The 15,079-nt window shown below is 46.8% G+C and overlaps 1 protein-coding gene and 1 non-coding gene across 2 annotated transcripts in view; one reads left to right on the top strand and one right to left on the bottom strand.

Moving 5' to 3' along the window:
• The window catches only part of Evc2 (EvC ciliary complex subunit 2), an 84,404-nt gene that overhangs the window by 49,535 nt on the left and 19,790 nt on the right, over positions 1-15,079 (top strand). The window contains exons 12-14 of the mRNA XM_075943714.1: positions 1,973-2,427; positions 7,260-7,464; positions 8,312-8,428. Coding sequence (XP_075799829.1) covers positions 1,973-2,427; positions 7,260-7,464; positions 8,312-8,428 — 777 coding nt within the window. The remainder of the gene's footprint in view (positions 1-1,972; positions 2,428-7,259; positions 7,465-8,311; positions 8,429-15,079) is intronic.
• LOC142833243 (U6 spliceosomal RNA) lies at positions 6,606-6,712 on the bottom strand. The gene has a single exon (XR_012907372.1). It is a non-coding gene; the product is annotated as a U6 spliceosomal RNA (small nuclear RNA).

Raw genomic sequence — 15,079 nt, 5'->3', positions numbered from 1 at the left:
GCTAATCCTCTAGTTCAGACAGAGGAGAAGGTTAAAAAGCCTTTAGAAAGAGACAGTGGCGCTGAGTTTGTGGTTTAGGAAGCTTGTTGGAAGAGCTTGGGAAGACAGAACCATAGAAGGCTCCAGTAGATGGCCGGATGAAAACTTGCCACCACCTGAATTGACATAGTACTCTGACCTTTGTGAGAAGTTAGAATAGATTTGGAAGTCATATGGGACCCCAGGGACCGCAAGGAGACATGAGGTAACTGTCAGCCCAGCTGAATGCAGAAGCGAGAAGGAAGGGGAGGACCAGGAGGGAGCTTTCAGCTAAATCACTAGGAAGTAGGTTTTTTTTTTCATTCTTTGATAATCTCATACATGAATTCTATACATTTTGATCTCCACCCCTTGCTTTTCCCTCCAGTCCCCTGCCAGATCTCTTCCCCGACATTCCTCTTTCAACTTCATATCCTCTTCTTATATTGTTGTTTTTTTTTTTAATGTGTGTATGGTCATTTTGTCTGAATGTATGTGTGTACATATCTACTGGCTGTCCAGAGGCCAGAAAAGGGTTATCAGAGTCCCTGGAACTGGGATTAAAGATGCTTGTGAGCCACAATGTTGGTGTTGGGAATTGAACCCAGGTCCTCTGGAAGAGCAGCCAATGCTCTTAACCACTGAGCCATTTCTCTGGCCCCTCTCTATAATATTTTGATATATAGCCTACCAAGTCTAATTAATGTTGCCCATATCACATAAAAGTAAGGCTGATCACTGGAGCATGGGCAACACACCAGGGGCCACGTCTCTGAATAAAACTGACTCCTGCAGCTGTTGGCTGCTTGTAGCACCTTAGGCAGGAGGGGGACATTGTGAACCCTTCCCTTCTCATGCCAGAATGCTCACTGGTTTGATTTAGTGAAGATCTTGTGCATGTCACCATAGTTGGTGAGAGTTCATCCTTGTCATGTCTGGGTAGCACTCTCTTACGGCAGTGCTCCAAGTGCTCCAGCTCCTCCAGTCTCTCCGCCCTTTGTCCTCAGTGTTCCCTGAGCCCCTGGGGGAGGAGGTGTTACGTACATATCCCATCTGAGGATGAGCACGATGCAGTCCCTTGTTCTCTTCACTTTGAGCAGTTATGAGTCCCTGCATTAACCACCATCGGCTGCAGCGGCACTGATCAAAGCCTAGAAACTGCTTTTTATGATCAAGCTGTGTCTGGCAGAAAGCCTTGCTGCTGATTCCGATCACTAAAGAACATCCCACGACTAACCACCCCTTCCGGTTCCGAGGGACTAAAGTGGGCAAAGCCACATTTCCAAGGTGGTCTGACCCCATACGAGATGAATTCTGGAAGGAGGGCTAGACTTCAGACCTCACTACAGATTCTGGCAGCGTCCTGCAAGTGTTATTTCTAGCAGTTGCTTTTGATAAATATCGCGAGTGACTCACAAAGTAGTAGTAGCTCCATGAAGGCTATATGTTGTATCCCCAATGCCAAGGACATCACTTGACACATGCAGTCAATAATTTACTAAAAAAAAAAAAAGAATTAAAGGACTGAAGGAGTGGCTACACTGGTCACAGCATGAACAGATGGAAGAACACAGCGCTGTGTTCTTCAATAGGATGGAGACTATGGCCCTGCCCGTATAGGTGATTCCATTGACCTAGATCCCCAGCCCTCTTCTAACTTCTAACCTTTGCTTTGATACAGGATTCACTATGTTGCCCAGGCTGGCCTTGAGTTTACAGTCTTCCTGCTTCAATCTCCCAGGCCTCGGGGGTGACAGGTCTATGCCACCAGAGCCTAGGGTTTGGTTGTGCGAAGGATAGTTTTCCAAATGTGAGCTTGTTGGGGATAAGGCTGTATATACCTTCTGCGCCCCTTAAGTGTCTAAAGAAAGCACTGTCCCTCATCCCTCCTGACCCCGTGCCTTGCACCCATGGGCCCTGCCCATCCGATCTCCCTTTCTCACATTCCTGCCAGCACAAGGAGCAGCAGAAGGAGCAGGTGTCCCTTGGCGAGGCCTCCAGCACTGCAGAGGATGCAGTCCAGTACCTGGACCAGTGGAGGAGTGTGATGGCTGAGCAAACTGCTGCCTTGGAGGAGCTGCAGGAGCATCTGGACCAGGCTGCCCTGGATGACCTCCGGGTTCTGACAGTGTCACTGTCAGAGAAAGCCACAGAGGACCTGAGGCGCCTGCAGAGTACAGCCATGACACAGGAGCTGCTGAAACGCAGTGCACCCTGGCTCTTCCTACAGCAGATCTTAGAGGAACACAGCCGGGAGTCTGCAGCCCGCACCACGCAGCTGGAGGCTGAGGAGAGAGAACATGGCCAGGAGCTGGTGCAAGCCGTGAGGCAGCGGCTACAGCAGGATGCACCAGAGGCCAGCACTGAGGAGCAGGCAGAGCTGAGGCATTGGGAGCACTTGGTGTTCACGTGAGTGATGAAGACGGGTGCTCTCAGCATCCTTGTCCACCACACTGGGAAGGGAGTGGTCCATGCAGGAGGGAGAGGCAGGGTGGCTGAGCATGCGATGCCATCCTCAGACAAAGAACATCTTCAGTGTTTATTAGTCACACACACTGGGCCTACAAGTCACACACGATTATACATGACCTGCAGGGCCGTCATGGGATGAGGCATTGTAGGCCGGGAAGGTGGGCAACCTAGCTTCTGTGGGGGACAAAGACTTATGTGGATCATCCAGTGTGGGAGTGAAGTGTGCCTGATCCCTCCCTAGGAAAGGTGGTATGAGTCAGGTGTGGTAGTCAGGCCAGGAACTCCAGCACTTGGGAAGTGCTGGCAGGGAGATCAGCCACTTTGAGGCCAGCCTGGGCTATTGATGCCAACCTGGGCTATTGATGCCATGCCTCCAAATAAAATAAGTGCTGGGAAGATGGCTCCATTGGGTAAGTGCTTGCTGCACAAGCATGAGGACCTGAGCTGGGATCCCCAGGACCCAACCAAAGAGCTGAATGCAGAGCCTGTAATCCCAGCACTGAGGAGGCAGAGACAGAAGAGCCCCTACAGTCTCACCAAACTGTCACACTCCAGGCTTAGTAAGAGACTCTCTCAAAAGAATAAAGTAGGGAACAGTTAACACTGGCCTCTGGTCTCCACATTCATGTACACACACATGTACATGCACACATGTGCACACCCACACAAACATGTATCTGTACATACACACACAACAGCAAACAGCAAGTAAATAAAAAAGAAATTCTGCCTTGCCAAGTACAGTGGCACACACCTGTAACCCAGGCATTCAGAGGCAGAAGGAGATCATGTGCTTGGGGCTGAGATCCTACATCACTGAACAAAAACAAAAGAGATGTGCTGTCCGCTTCAGGGACTTGAAGAGTGTTTGTGGCTTGCATGAGGTTGTCCAGGCCCTCTCAGCCTACCCGGTGCCACCAGGAAGGAATCCAGGCAACACATGATGTAGCCACAGACTAGACCCCCCTAGACTAGTACCGAACTGTTTGGGGGTGCTTTCTTCAGTGCAGTGCAGTGGGGTGCGGTGCATGATGCCATCTGAGGTGTGTGATAAAAGAGCCTGGGTTGTACTTGGGGACCTGTGAGTGGACCCTTAGTGACACAGTGTCTCTTTGTAACTGTCCTCCCTGGAGGAAGTTGCTCGAGTTTTGCTGGTGCTGATGGTGCAATGCCTCTTCCTGCACAGTGCTCTTCCCAGGAGCCAAGCTTGCTGCCAGGAGAACAGGCCAGGCATGCTCAGAGAGTGGTATTGGCTTTTCTGTGTGTGCTGCTTATGTGGTCTGTATAACACCTGTGTGGTGTGTGCGTATGTGTGTGTGGTGTGTTTGTGTGATGTATGTGTGTACATGTGTGTATGTATGCATTTGCATGTGTGTGTGTGTGTGGCTATAACCATGTGACATCTGAAGTGGCTGAATGTCCTCCTCCATTATTATTCACTTAATTAACTTAAAACAAGGTCTCTCACTGAACTGGAAGCTTCTCCATTTATGGCAGGCTGACTGGGAGGCAGCCTCTTAGGATATGCCTGTGTCTGCCCCTGAAATGCTGTCATTTCAGGTACACATAGCCTTGCCTGGCTTTTTATAAGTGCTGGGGATTTGAACTCAGATCCTCATGACTGCGCAGCAAATGCTCTTACCCACTGAGCCACCTTCCTAGTCGCTAGTGATATTATCTTGCTTGCATGCAGAGGTCTCCTGGTAGGTCCCACCCCTGTGTAAGTTTGGCTTCTTTTTTCTTCCAGCATCTGGTTAGTTGTTGCTTTCTCGCTCAGGAGCACAGGATGCTCTCTCCTCTGCACAGTAAGAGCCAGATCCTCAAATGCCACTTCTTCTAACTGCCATAGATCTTTAGTCAACTCAGGTGATGCTCAGCCTGGACCTTCCCACAATCCCCGTGGTGCAGGACTCTTTGATGTACTTGAATTCCATCTGACATTCCCATTACCCACTGATCATTTTCTTCTGCTTCATCAGGACCCTTATTGCAAAGGGTCCCCAAAATACCCAAAGCCAGTATCGAGTTAGCCATTCATGGAATAATGGGATATCTCGCTTGGCCATTAGCAAGCTCTTATGACTTCTCCAGGGGTTAAGGAGGTTTAACCCATAGGCTCACACTGCCAGCTGCTTCCTTGCTTTGCTGATTTGAGACCCTGAGGATATTTCCGAGGCATTAAGGAGAAATAGCTCTTCACTATGGTTCTGCAACACATGTTTGTAAGTTGTGTGGGCTGCAGCAAACCCACTGAGCAAAGGGGAAACTGATGCAAAGAAATAGTAGTGCCTTTGAGCCTCATCCACAGACTCCAGACCTAGTGTCTGGTCCAATGCTGAACACACCAGGGCAGGATCCTGGTTCACACGCATTTGTTTTTTGCTGGCCTCTGAGTGATTGGGACTGGGACCGGGCCATAGGGCCAATCTATTAGAAGGCCGATGAGACTAGTGACTATTCCCATCAGTGTCCCTTGTAGCCCACGAGTCCTTGCTACCAGAGGGTAACAGGCAGAGGCTGTTCTGGGAAGAGGGATTAGGAAGAGGCTTTCAGAATCTGGGAGCCTGGGTATCCCTGAAAGTCAGACTCTATTTCCATCAGAAAACGTTCTAAAGCTTTTCAATCCCACATTCTACACTCAGATCTGCACACATGGAGCCCCACCTCTGATTCCCCACAGCAGGTATTTTGCAAATATTTCCCAGTTTCAAAGCATTTACAGAGCATCTTTCCTGCAGCTAATGTCAATAGAACCCTGCAAGGAAAGTCAGACAAACCTTGCTTGTCTGCAGAGAAAAATGTTTGAAGAACATGGATGTAGGCACACTCGCCAAAGTGGGAGCGAGGAAGTATCTCTCCCAGCATCATTCATCCCCCGAGGCTCAAGACTGGGGAAGGATTCTCAGTGTCTGAGCTGAGGGCTGCCACAGCCAAGCAGCACGAACTTTGCCTTAAGGCCACGGATAGGTTCGCTCCCAAAATGTCCCAAAATCTAAATGAGGATGTGAACAGGGCCATGTCCTCTCTCGGGGCTCAGGGATGCTCTGCTCCTTGTTTTTCTGTTAGTTTTGTATCATTGTTGCCAATCCTTGGCTCTTGTTGACTCATAGACATATCACTTCTGTTTTTTATTTTTCAATTGATTTTACTGAGCGCTACATTTTTCTCTGCTCCCCTCCCTGCCTCTCCCGTCCCCTTCAACCCTCCCCCATGATCCCCATGCTCCCAATTTACTCTGGAGATCTTATCTTTTTCTATTTCCCATGTAGATTAGATCCATGTATGTCTCTCTTAGGGTCCTCATTGTTGTCTGGGTTCTCTGGGATTGTGATTTGTGGGCTGGTTTTCTTTGCTTTATGTTTAAAAACCACTTATGAGTGAGTACCTATGATAATTGTCTTTCTGGGTCTGGGTTACCTCACTCAATATGATGTTTCCTAGCTCCATCCATTTGCCGGAAAATTTCAAGATTTTTTTCTGCTGTGTAGTACTCCATTGTGTAAACATGACACGTTTTCCTTATCCATTCTTTGGTCGAGGGGCATTTAGGTTGTTTCCAGGTTCTGACTATGACAAACAATGCTGTTATGAACATAGTTGAGCACATGTCCTTATAGCACGATTGAGCATCCTTTAGATATATACCCAAAAGTGATATTGCTGGGTCTTGAGGTATGTTGTTTCCTAATTTTCTGAGAAATCACCATACTGATATCCAAAGGGCTGTACCAGCTTGCATTTCCACTAGCAATGTAGGAGTGATCCCTTTACAATCTCTCCAGCATAAGTTGTCATCAGTGTTTTTGATCTTGGCCATTCTTATAGGTTTAAGATGGAAGCTCAGAATTCTTTTGATTTGCATTGCTCTGATGACTAAGGATGTTGATCATTTCCTTAAGTGTCTTTCAACCATTTTAGATTCTTCTGTTGAGAATTCTCTGTTTAGGTCTGTACTCCACTTTTTATTGAATTATTTGTTCTTTTGATGACCAATTTTTTGAGTTCTATTTATATTTTGAAGATCGGACCTCTGTCTGATATGGGGTTGGTGATCGTTTCCAATTCTGTAGGCTGTCGTTTTGTCCTCTTGACCATGTCCTTTGCTTTACAGAAGCAAAAATATGGACGACTTCATGAATCTGTGTGTCATCCTTGTGCAGGGGCCATGCTAATGTTCTCTGTATTGTTCCAATTTTAGTACATGTGCTGCCAAAGCGAGCACGACATATCACTTCTTTTCTCTGCCTTTAATCCTCTTGGCCGGAACTCACCCTATGCCTGTGTCTCCCATTCTGATAAGGACAGCACTAGTATTCTGAGCCAACTCTTCTCCAGTGCCATCTAATCTTCTCTTATTTGTCGCGACTGCATATCTAAACATACCTCATCCCCAGTGTGGCACGAGGTTGACCTTGGACAGATAATCTGGGGGACCAGTTCAGTTCCCAGCACTCTGCCACCCAGCATGGTGCCCGGTATGGGTCGGGTTGTTAGATGAGTCATTGCTCACCATCCTTTAAGCAGAACTCAGTGCTGTGCCCTGTGGGGAAGTGTGCATCCCTTTTCTGCATGAATGACGCACTGTTTGGTTGGGCAGACAGTGCCTCTTTTCTCTGATAGGGTGTTGTACGCTGCGCTGAACATACTAAGTACTCAAGAAATACATACGAAGGCATGGATGTGCATCTAAAGCTCTTTGTTCCGGTCAGGGGTTTAGCTCCCTTGCCATGTTGTCTCTGACCCAGTCTGTGGTCATTGTCCCCTTTTAGGAAGCTCTGCTCTGCGGCCATCTCACTGTCTGAAGAAGACCTGCTCAGGGTGAAGCAGGAGGCCCAGGGCTGCTTCACGCAGCTGGACCGGAGCCTGGCCCTCCCCAGAGTCCGGGCGCGAGTGCTACGGCAGCAGTTGCAGACGGCCTGGCGGGAAGCAGAGTTCCGGAAACTGGACCAGGCCCTGGCTGCACCTGAGCTGCAGGTAGGGGTCATGTCTGCACTGCCCATTGCAGAAATGACTGGGAACCCATGGAGTCCTGTGCCTCCCTCTGCTCTGAGTTCATCATCTTCCTGCCCCCCATTCACTACCCTCTAGCCTTGGTTGTCTCTGAACACTTTCTCAGCCTCTCAGTTTGCCCTGGTCTGAAGGTCTGCAGTAGGCCATGATGGTGCCAAGCCCAGAAACAACAGATTCCCTCAGCAGCCATGAGTGTCAGCCTTCTCCTAGCTCCTAGCCACCCTCTTCTGCTTCTCCTGAACATTGCTCAGGGTGTCTGGGAGTCACCTAGTAACCCCTGCCTCCAGCTCACACCACTTTCTGATTCAGGGGTCACAGAGGTGGGTACTCAGCTCAACTGAGTCATGGGGCTCTCTCATGCTGGTCCTAGACAGCCACCTTTAGTGACACCTCTTATGAGCATCCATCCTCCAGGTCCCCGAGGACCAGCACCCAAGGCTGCAGCTCTCTTGGCCTTTTCACATCTTGTCATGGTGTCCTTGTTCCTCCTAGGCCATTCCTTAGACACCCTCAGGACTTTTGCACCTCCCATCCCAGGTTCAGGCTCTGCTTCTAGGGAGCAGCATAAGATTAAGCCTATGAATTTGCTTCTTCCTCTGCCTGCCATCTGCTTTGTAGTCTAGTCAGGTGTCAGCTCAGTGTGGCCTCTGCAGAGGTGCCCACCCTGAATGCCTGTCTCATGCAGCAGGTGTCACCACGCTGTCTCCCCTCCACCGTAGCCTGAGGTGGAAGCTTGCAGTTTTAGCCATGCACACACTTGTTTTTGGCTTGGGAAGAAGCCAGTGCCTCCTCTGACCTGTCTTTCCCACAGTCCAAGGCGAGAAAGCTGCGTTCCAAGGGCAGAGGCAAGGCGGATCTTCTGAAGAAGAGCCTGGAGGATAAGATCCGTCTCTTCGAGGAGCGGGCCCCTGAAGACCTGGCTGACAAGGTAGGGCTGAGCTCTGGCTGTCTACAGCACACAGAGCTTAGAGGGCAGAGACCCATTACCGCCCATCCGCAGGCCATGGAGTGTCCAGTCCTCTAGATGGGGCCCATTCCTCGGAAGTGCTCTGATTCCTTCCTCAGGAAACCCCGCTTCCTCCTCTTCTCTGCCCAGAGATCTCCCATCACCCCTCAGCTTTTTCCTTGATGAATGTACCTTGATATCATGGTAGCTGCCATATTGGAGCTCTGTCCTAAGGCATTAGTGTATATAATTGTCTGTCCATCCCTAGGACTGTGTGTGTGTGTGTGTGTGTGTGTGTGTACATGTATGTGGAGGACTAGAAGTTAACCTAAAATGCCATTCCTCAGGAACCATCCACCTGGTTCTTTGAGACTCAGTGTCTCACCGGGACCTGGGGTTCACCAGTTAGGTTAGGTTGACTGGACAGTGGACCCCAGGGATGCTCATTCCTCCTCCCCAGATTCTTTGTGAAATACCATACACAACATTTCTCATGGGTTCTGCAGACCGAACTCAGAACCTCACGCTTTTGAGGCAATTACCTTACAACTGAACCATCCTCCCCACCCCTGCCCCATGAACCTGCACAGCCTCTCCTTGCTTTTCCCTTCCTATTTGACCTGGGTGTGCAGCAGGGTACACAGTCTACAGTCTACAGTACATCCGACCTGTACTCCTCTTTACCCAGACCAGTAGCTCTGTCCTCCGCTCTCCTCAAGTGTAGTCTCCATTTTCATACATTCTCCCTTCCAAGAAGCCCCCACAGGCACTGTACTGCTTCCCCCTCACCCCTCAAACACCTCTTCCTCAACACCCAGCACACCCTCCATCCGCTTCTCAAATATCATGAGCAGGCAGCCGTGGCCAGGCCTCATCTGTGTGAGCACTGATAGAGGATGTCCTGTCCCTATGCCCACAGGGCACACATGCCAGTTGGCAGCGATTCATGGACCATGCATTCTTAGCGAAGGCCACCGGCTGTGGTTAGTGCCATTGAGGGAGTGTAGAGACACGCTGGTGTGATCCCCGTAGGGGGATCCGCTCACCATGGGATGTGTGTGTGCAACTCAGGCTGCTCCTGTGTGCGCATGTCTGTCTATGAGGTAGAGGATGTGATGACTTGTGTCTTCCTCATCTACTTTCCACTTTTTTTTTAACAAGCTCTCTTTCTGAACCTGGAGTTCACCACCTGGTAGGTCAGCCTTAGGATTCATCCTGTGTCTGCCTCCCCAGCACTAGGGTTCTAGGCACACACTGTCATGCCCAGATTTTATGTGGGTGCTGGGGATATGGATTCAGGTCTCCAGCTTGCCCAGCAAGGACTTTGACAGCTGAGCCATCTCCCCGGTCCTCTGCCTTCTCATAATCCATCTATTACCTGCCTATCTGTCAATCTGTCAATCATCTCTTGCTACATTTCCCCCTAACACTGACACTTGAAGGGCCCCCATGCCAAAACGTAAAAGTCATCATTGCCTTTCACCCCAGTGAAATGTCTCACCATACGTGGGAGCGCTAAACCCATTTAACCTCCTCAATGATCGGACACACAGGTTCTGAACTCCTCAATGTTTCAAGCCCCCTGTTGTGGCAGGTGCAGAGCAGCCGCCATTGTGCATCTCACAGATGAGAAGATGGGGGACCCTAGTGATCTTACGGCTCCTGTCACAGAGCTGTGAGCAGCAGAGCCAGGCATGAAGCTCTGCACTATGCGTCCTCGCTCATTAGTGGGTCCATTTGATGGATACCTCGGCTCACCCTTAGCAGCTTCTCCTGCTGCTTTTGATCAGCAGACATGAGAATGCTCATGGACTTCCCTCAGGAGCGTGTAAAGCTAAATGAAGACGACAAGCCCCTGGCTCCGTCCACCCGTTGTTTATCAGCATGTTTTAATGACGCACACCTCCCCCATCTTCTCCCACCCATTCATTATTCATTGACTGTTTCCAGATTTCCTGGTGCCACACATGCACACGTCCCCAGGAGTGTCACAACTGGGGAATAACTTAGTTCCTGCTCATCAACAGCATGCCCCATTGTGCTTCTGCTGCTGCCTGGCCCTTAGGCAGAGGTGGCTGGTATTTGCTGGGACACCTCTTCAAGGTCCTCTTGACTTCACAGGCCACTGCTGTTCAAGCTTGAGAGTATTGTGCTCTTCTTCAGGTGGCCTGACGAGAGAGAGCGGGTGACATGAGTCCTTGCAAATGTCTAGCTGAGGGAGGGAAGGATGCTCACACAGCCACAAAGCCCAGGAAGACTCCAGCTAGTTCTTTTGTCTGTCCTTATGCCTACTTTATCCCTTGAGGCAGCTGATGCATCTGCATTTCCCTGAAGCACCGGAGGAGCAGTGTCTTAACTTCCTACAACCTCCAATCAAAATCCAGACTCTATTATTTATGTTCATGGGGCTGCGGGTGGAATCCAGGTCTTTGCTCGTATGTGGCGAGTGCTGTACCGCTGAGTTACCCCAGCCCATCAGCTGATGTTTCTATGCTTGTATTTTACGTCTGCTACAGATCAGATTACCATGACTGTGTGTGTGGGTGTGGGTGTGTGTGTGTGTGTGTGTGTGTGTGTGTGTGTGTGTGTGTGGAGAGGCCAAGAGTCAAGCATAGGTGTTCTTCCTCAGTCACTGTCCACCTAGCTTTTTGAGACAAGGTCTCCTTTGAAACTTGTCAAGTAAGCCTGACCGGCTGGCCGGAGCCCAGGGATCTCCCTGTCTCCCAACTTTGGGCTTACAAGCCTGTGCTTTTTTGCTTGGGTTCTAGGTAGTGGACTCATGTCCTTATGATTATGCAGGCAGAACTTAAGGCCCGAGCCATCCCCCAGCCGCACAGTAGATCTGAATGCTTTGGAAAACAAAACAAAACAAAAAAGACCTCTTCTCCTTTTCTACACTGTTATTTTAAAATTTTATCTTCTTAATTTTTGTCTAACATATATACATTTTTAAGAGACAAATAATTTTAGAAAGCTTGTACTATAAATAAATAAATAAGTGAATAAATAAATAAATAGCTGGCAAAGGCTAGTGCCGGCTTCCCAGTCACACATACACACACACTAACTTTACATCATTTGAGTTTTGGTCATGTATCTCTAACTGTATGCTCTCCTTACTTCTTGATTTCTCTGCTTTGGATATCTACATGATTTTCTCTATGAGGGAATTTCATTTCAGTGCTGCTCACGAGCCCCTCCTTTACCCCCAACACAGTTAAATGGATGTTTATGAATTCTCTTATAACTCTCACTTACCACAGAGTTATCCACAAATGGGTCATGGAGTAAACTAAGGTTGTTTTTCATCCTATATAGCCTTTTGTTTTTATTGGCGTTAATATTGTCCATTTATTTCTTTTGATACTATTTTCTTTTATTGTTTACTTTTCCCTGTTTTCATAACTAACTTATTCTGCTTCTTGCCAGTTGACCAAATGTTTTTATCAGAACCATCTTCTCAAAGTAATTTCCCTCTGTGCCCCTGCCATCCTGCCAGGGTCCTACTAGACATGGGTTTCTGAGCCCCATATATGGCTCATTTCATGGCCTCCTTTTGGGTCTTTGTTTTATTTCCTTCCTTCCTTCCTTCCATCCATCCTTTCTTTTTTATTTTTCTATTTTCCTTTCTTTTATCCTTTTGTCCTGTTTGTGGATGACAGCCTAAGTTTCATCATGCAAGACACATTGGGTTTTCATTTACATTTTCTGTAAATTAAACTTTTCTGCCCTATGCTCTCTTCCTAGAGTAAGAGTAAATTATTGTTAATGGCTGCTATGCCCTCCTATCTTTCTCTAAGAATGTGCATAATCTTTTAAAGGTTTATTTATTCTATTTTAGGGGTATGTGCTTTTAAACCTGTTTGTATGTACACCACATAAGTGCAGGTACCTGAGGAAGCTAGAAAGTGACGTTGGATCCTCTGGAACTGGAGGTAGAGATAGTTGTGAGATTTCTGATGTGGACGCTGGGAACCAAACCCAGGTCCTCTGCTAGAACAGCGAGTGCCTTTAGTCACTGACCATCTCTGCAGCCACTAAAAACGACTTTTTAAATTCTTGGGTCCTCACTGCCTCCTGTGTGCTTGCTAGGAGCTCTCCTAGGGTCGTGGCTCTCCTTGGTGGTCTGCTAATATTTACTAGTGGGCTAATGGCTGCTTGGAAGCTCTTGGCTCAGCGAGGCTTGTAGACCATGGCCTTCGCTCTTTGAAGACCCCCAATGTAGTCCTTCAAAATTCGCTGAATTGCTAAGAGAAGACCACTATTGTCTTCTAACTAGAGCAAAGGGGCCTCGATGATCACCATGTGCCCCATAGGAAGAGTTGGTATGCATCTTTGCATCCAAGCTTTTTGTGTTCAGTGCAGGGCCTTTAGGTGCAGTTGGCTTCCTTCTCCATGTTGAAACATTCCCACAGAATAACCTTGAGTCATCTGCTGATAGAGAGTGGGGAGTGACCTGCTGCGCAGAGGACGCGCAGGGGGATCTGTGGAACTTTCTTCTGAGATGCTCAGCCTTTCCTTTGGTCTCACCCCGTGTCCTCACGTTGCCGATGCTCCTTTTCTGGGCTTAGGCTCATTCTGCAGAATACAGTGTCTTGTTTCTGTTCTGGCTGGCTGAGATTTCAACTTGGAGAATCTGTCATTTCCTGTTCAGTCCCTGTTCTTGCTTCTACTCATATTCTCTGCAAATGGGGATATTTTGACTTTCTTCCTTTCCTGTTTGTGCCTTTTTATTTGCTTCCCTTCTCTTACTGTTCTAATAAGACCTCGAGTCTTACACTGAATGAGAGTGGAGAAAGTAGGCACCTTTGTCCTGATACTGATCTACTAAAATGCTTCAAGATTTCCCCCCTCTGATTATAATGTTGGCTATAGGCTCATCATATTTAGCATGTTTTATTTTGAAATATGTTTTTTCTACCCTGAGTCTCTTCAGGACTTTTAGCAGGAAGGAATATTAGATTTCGTCAAATGCCTCTTCTGTTTCTGTTGAAATGGCCATGTGACTTCTATCCTTGGAACCATTTATATAAGTTAGAACAGTTTTTGATTTACATATTTTGAACCATCCCTTTGTCACTGGCATAAAGCCAACATATTCATGATGAATGATTTTTAATTCATTCTTGAATTCAGCTAGCTAGTGTTTTGTTGAGAAATTTTGTAGCTAACTTCATTGGGGAGATTGTTCTGGACTTTTCTTTTTGTTGTTGTTGCATCTTTGGTTTTGGTATCAGGGCAACACTAACTTCATAGAGACTTCGGTCATGTTCCCTCCTCTCCTATCTTGAGAATCATTGGTAATAGTTCTTTGAAGACCTGGTGAAACTCACCAACAAATCCATCGAGACCTGGACTTATTTTAGTTCTCAGACTTTTAATTTCTGTTTCAACTTCACTGCTTGTTATAGATCAGCTTGAATTGTTTATTTCATCTTGGTATAGTTTTGTTACATCATTTATGTCTAGAAATTCATTGACTCCTTTTAGATTTTTCCAAAGTAGTAGAATGCATGTTTTCAAAGTTAGCTCCAGTGATTTTCAGAATTTCTCACTGGTGTCTGTTGTAATGGCTACCTTTTCATCTCTAATTTTATACCTGAATCTTCTCTTTCTTTTGGTTCACTTGGCTAAGGGTTTGTCTATTTTGTTTATCCTTCTTTTTTTTTAAATCAAGTCTTTGTTTTGTTGATTTTCATTTTGTATTTGTTTATTTCCATTTCATTATTTTCTGCTGCAACATTAATGTTTTCTTTTGGGCTAGTGATTTGAGGTTTATTGGCTCCCTTTCCAGAACTTTGTTATTTATTTGAGATCTCTCTGTTGTCTTAGTAGAGGCACTTGGAGCTATAAAATTCTCTCTTATTACCCCTTTCATTATATCCCATGGATTTGTTTTTTTCTTTTAATTTTAATTTGATTCTAGAAATGCTGTACTTCTTGATTTCTTCAGGGGCCTATCCACACGCAGTGGTGCGTTTTTAGATTCCTGTGAGTTTGTGTATGTTCTTGGGTTTCTTGTGCTGTTGATTTGTTCTATTCATATTCTGCTATGCTCAGATAGAACACAAGGAATAATTTCAAAATTTCTCTTATTTGTTGAGACTTGATTTGTGTCCTTTGGAGAAAGTTACATGGACTGCTGAGAAAAATGCATATTCTGCAGTATTTAGATGGAATATTCTGGAGATGTCCATTTAACATATGATGTCATTTAATTCACATATTTTTCTATTTTTGTTGGGCTAACTTGTTAATTGGTGATAGTGAGTTAGCAAAATCACCATTGCTATTGTGCTGGGATTAATCTGTGACATTATTATCTAGTAGTATTTGTTTTATGGAGTTGAATGAAGCTGTGTTCAGGGCTTGTACGTTTAGAATCTTAATGTCCTCCTGAAGGACTGTTTTCTTTATCAGTGTGACGTTGCCGCCTTTACCTTTTCTTATTTGTTTTGGATTGAGTCTGTCTTGTCAGATATTAGAACAATGAAAGCTGCTTGTTTCCAAGGCCCATTTGCTTGGACCACCCGTCCCCATCCTTTCACTTTAAGGTAGGGTCTGTCTTTTGTATTTAGGTGTGTCTCTTAGAGTCAACAAATAGATGGTTCCTCCTTATTGATGCAGTCCACT

This window comes from Microtus pennsylvanicus, chromosome 12, assembly GCF_037038515.1.
Source record: "Microtus pennsylvanicus isolate mMicPen1 chromosome 12, mMicPen1.hap1, whole genome shotgun sequence".
Taxonomy (NCBI): Eukaryota; Metazoa; Chordata; class Mammalia; order Rodentia; family Cricetidae; genus Microtus; species Microtus pennsylvanicus.
Note: the sequence above shows the minus strand (reverse complement) of the source record. Positions and strands in the feature narration are given on the sequence as shown.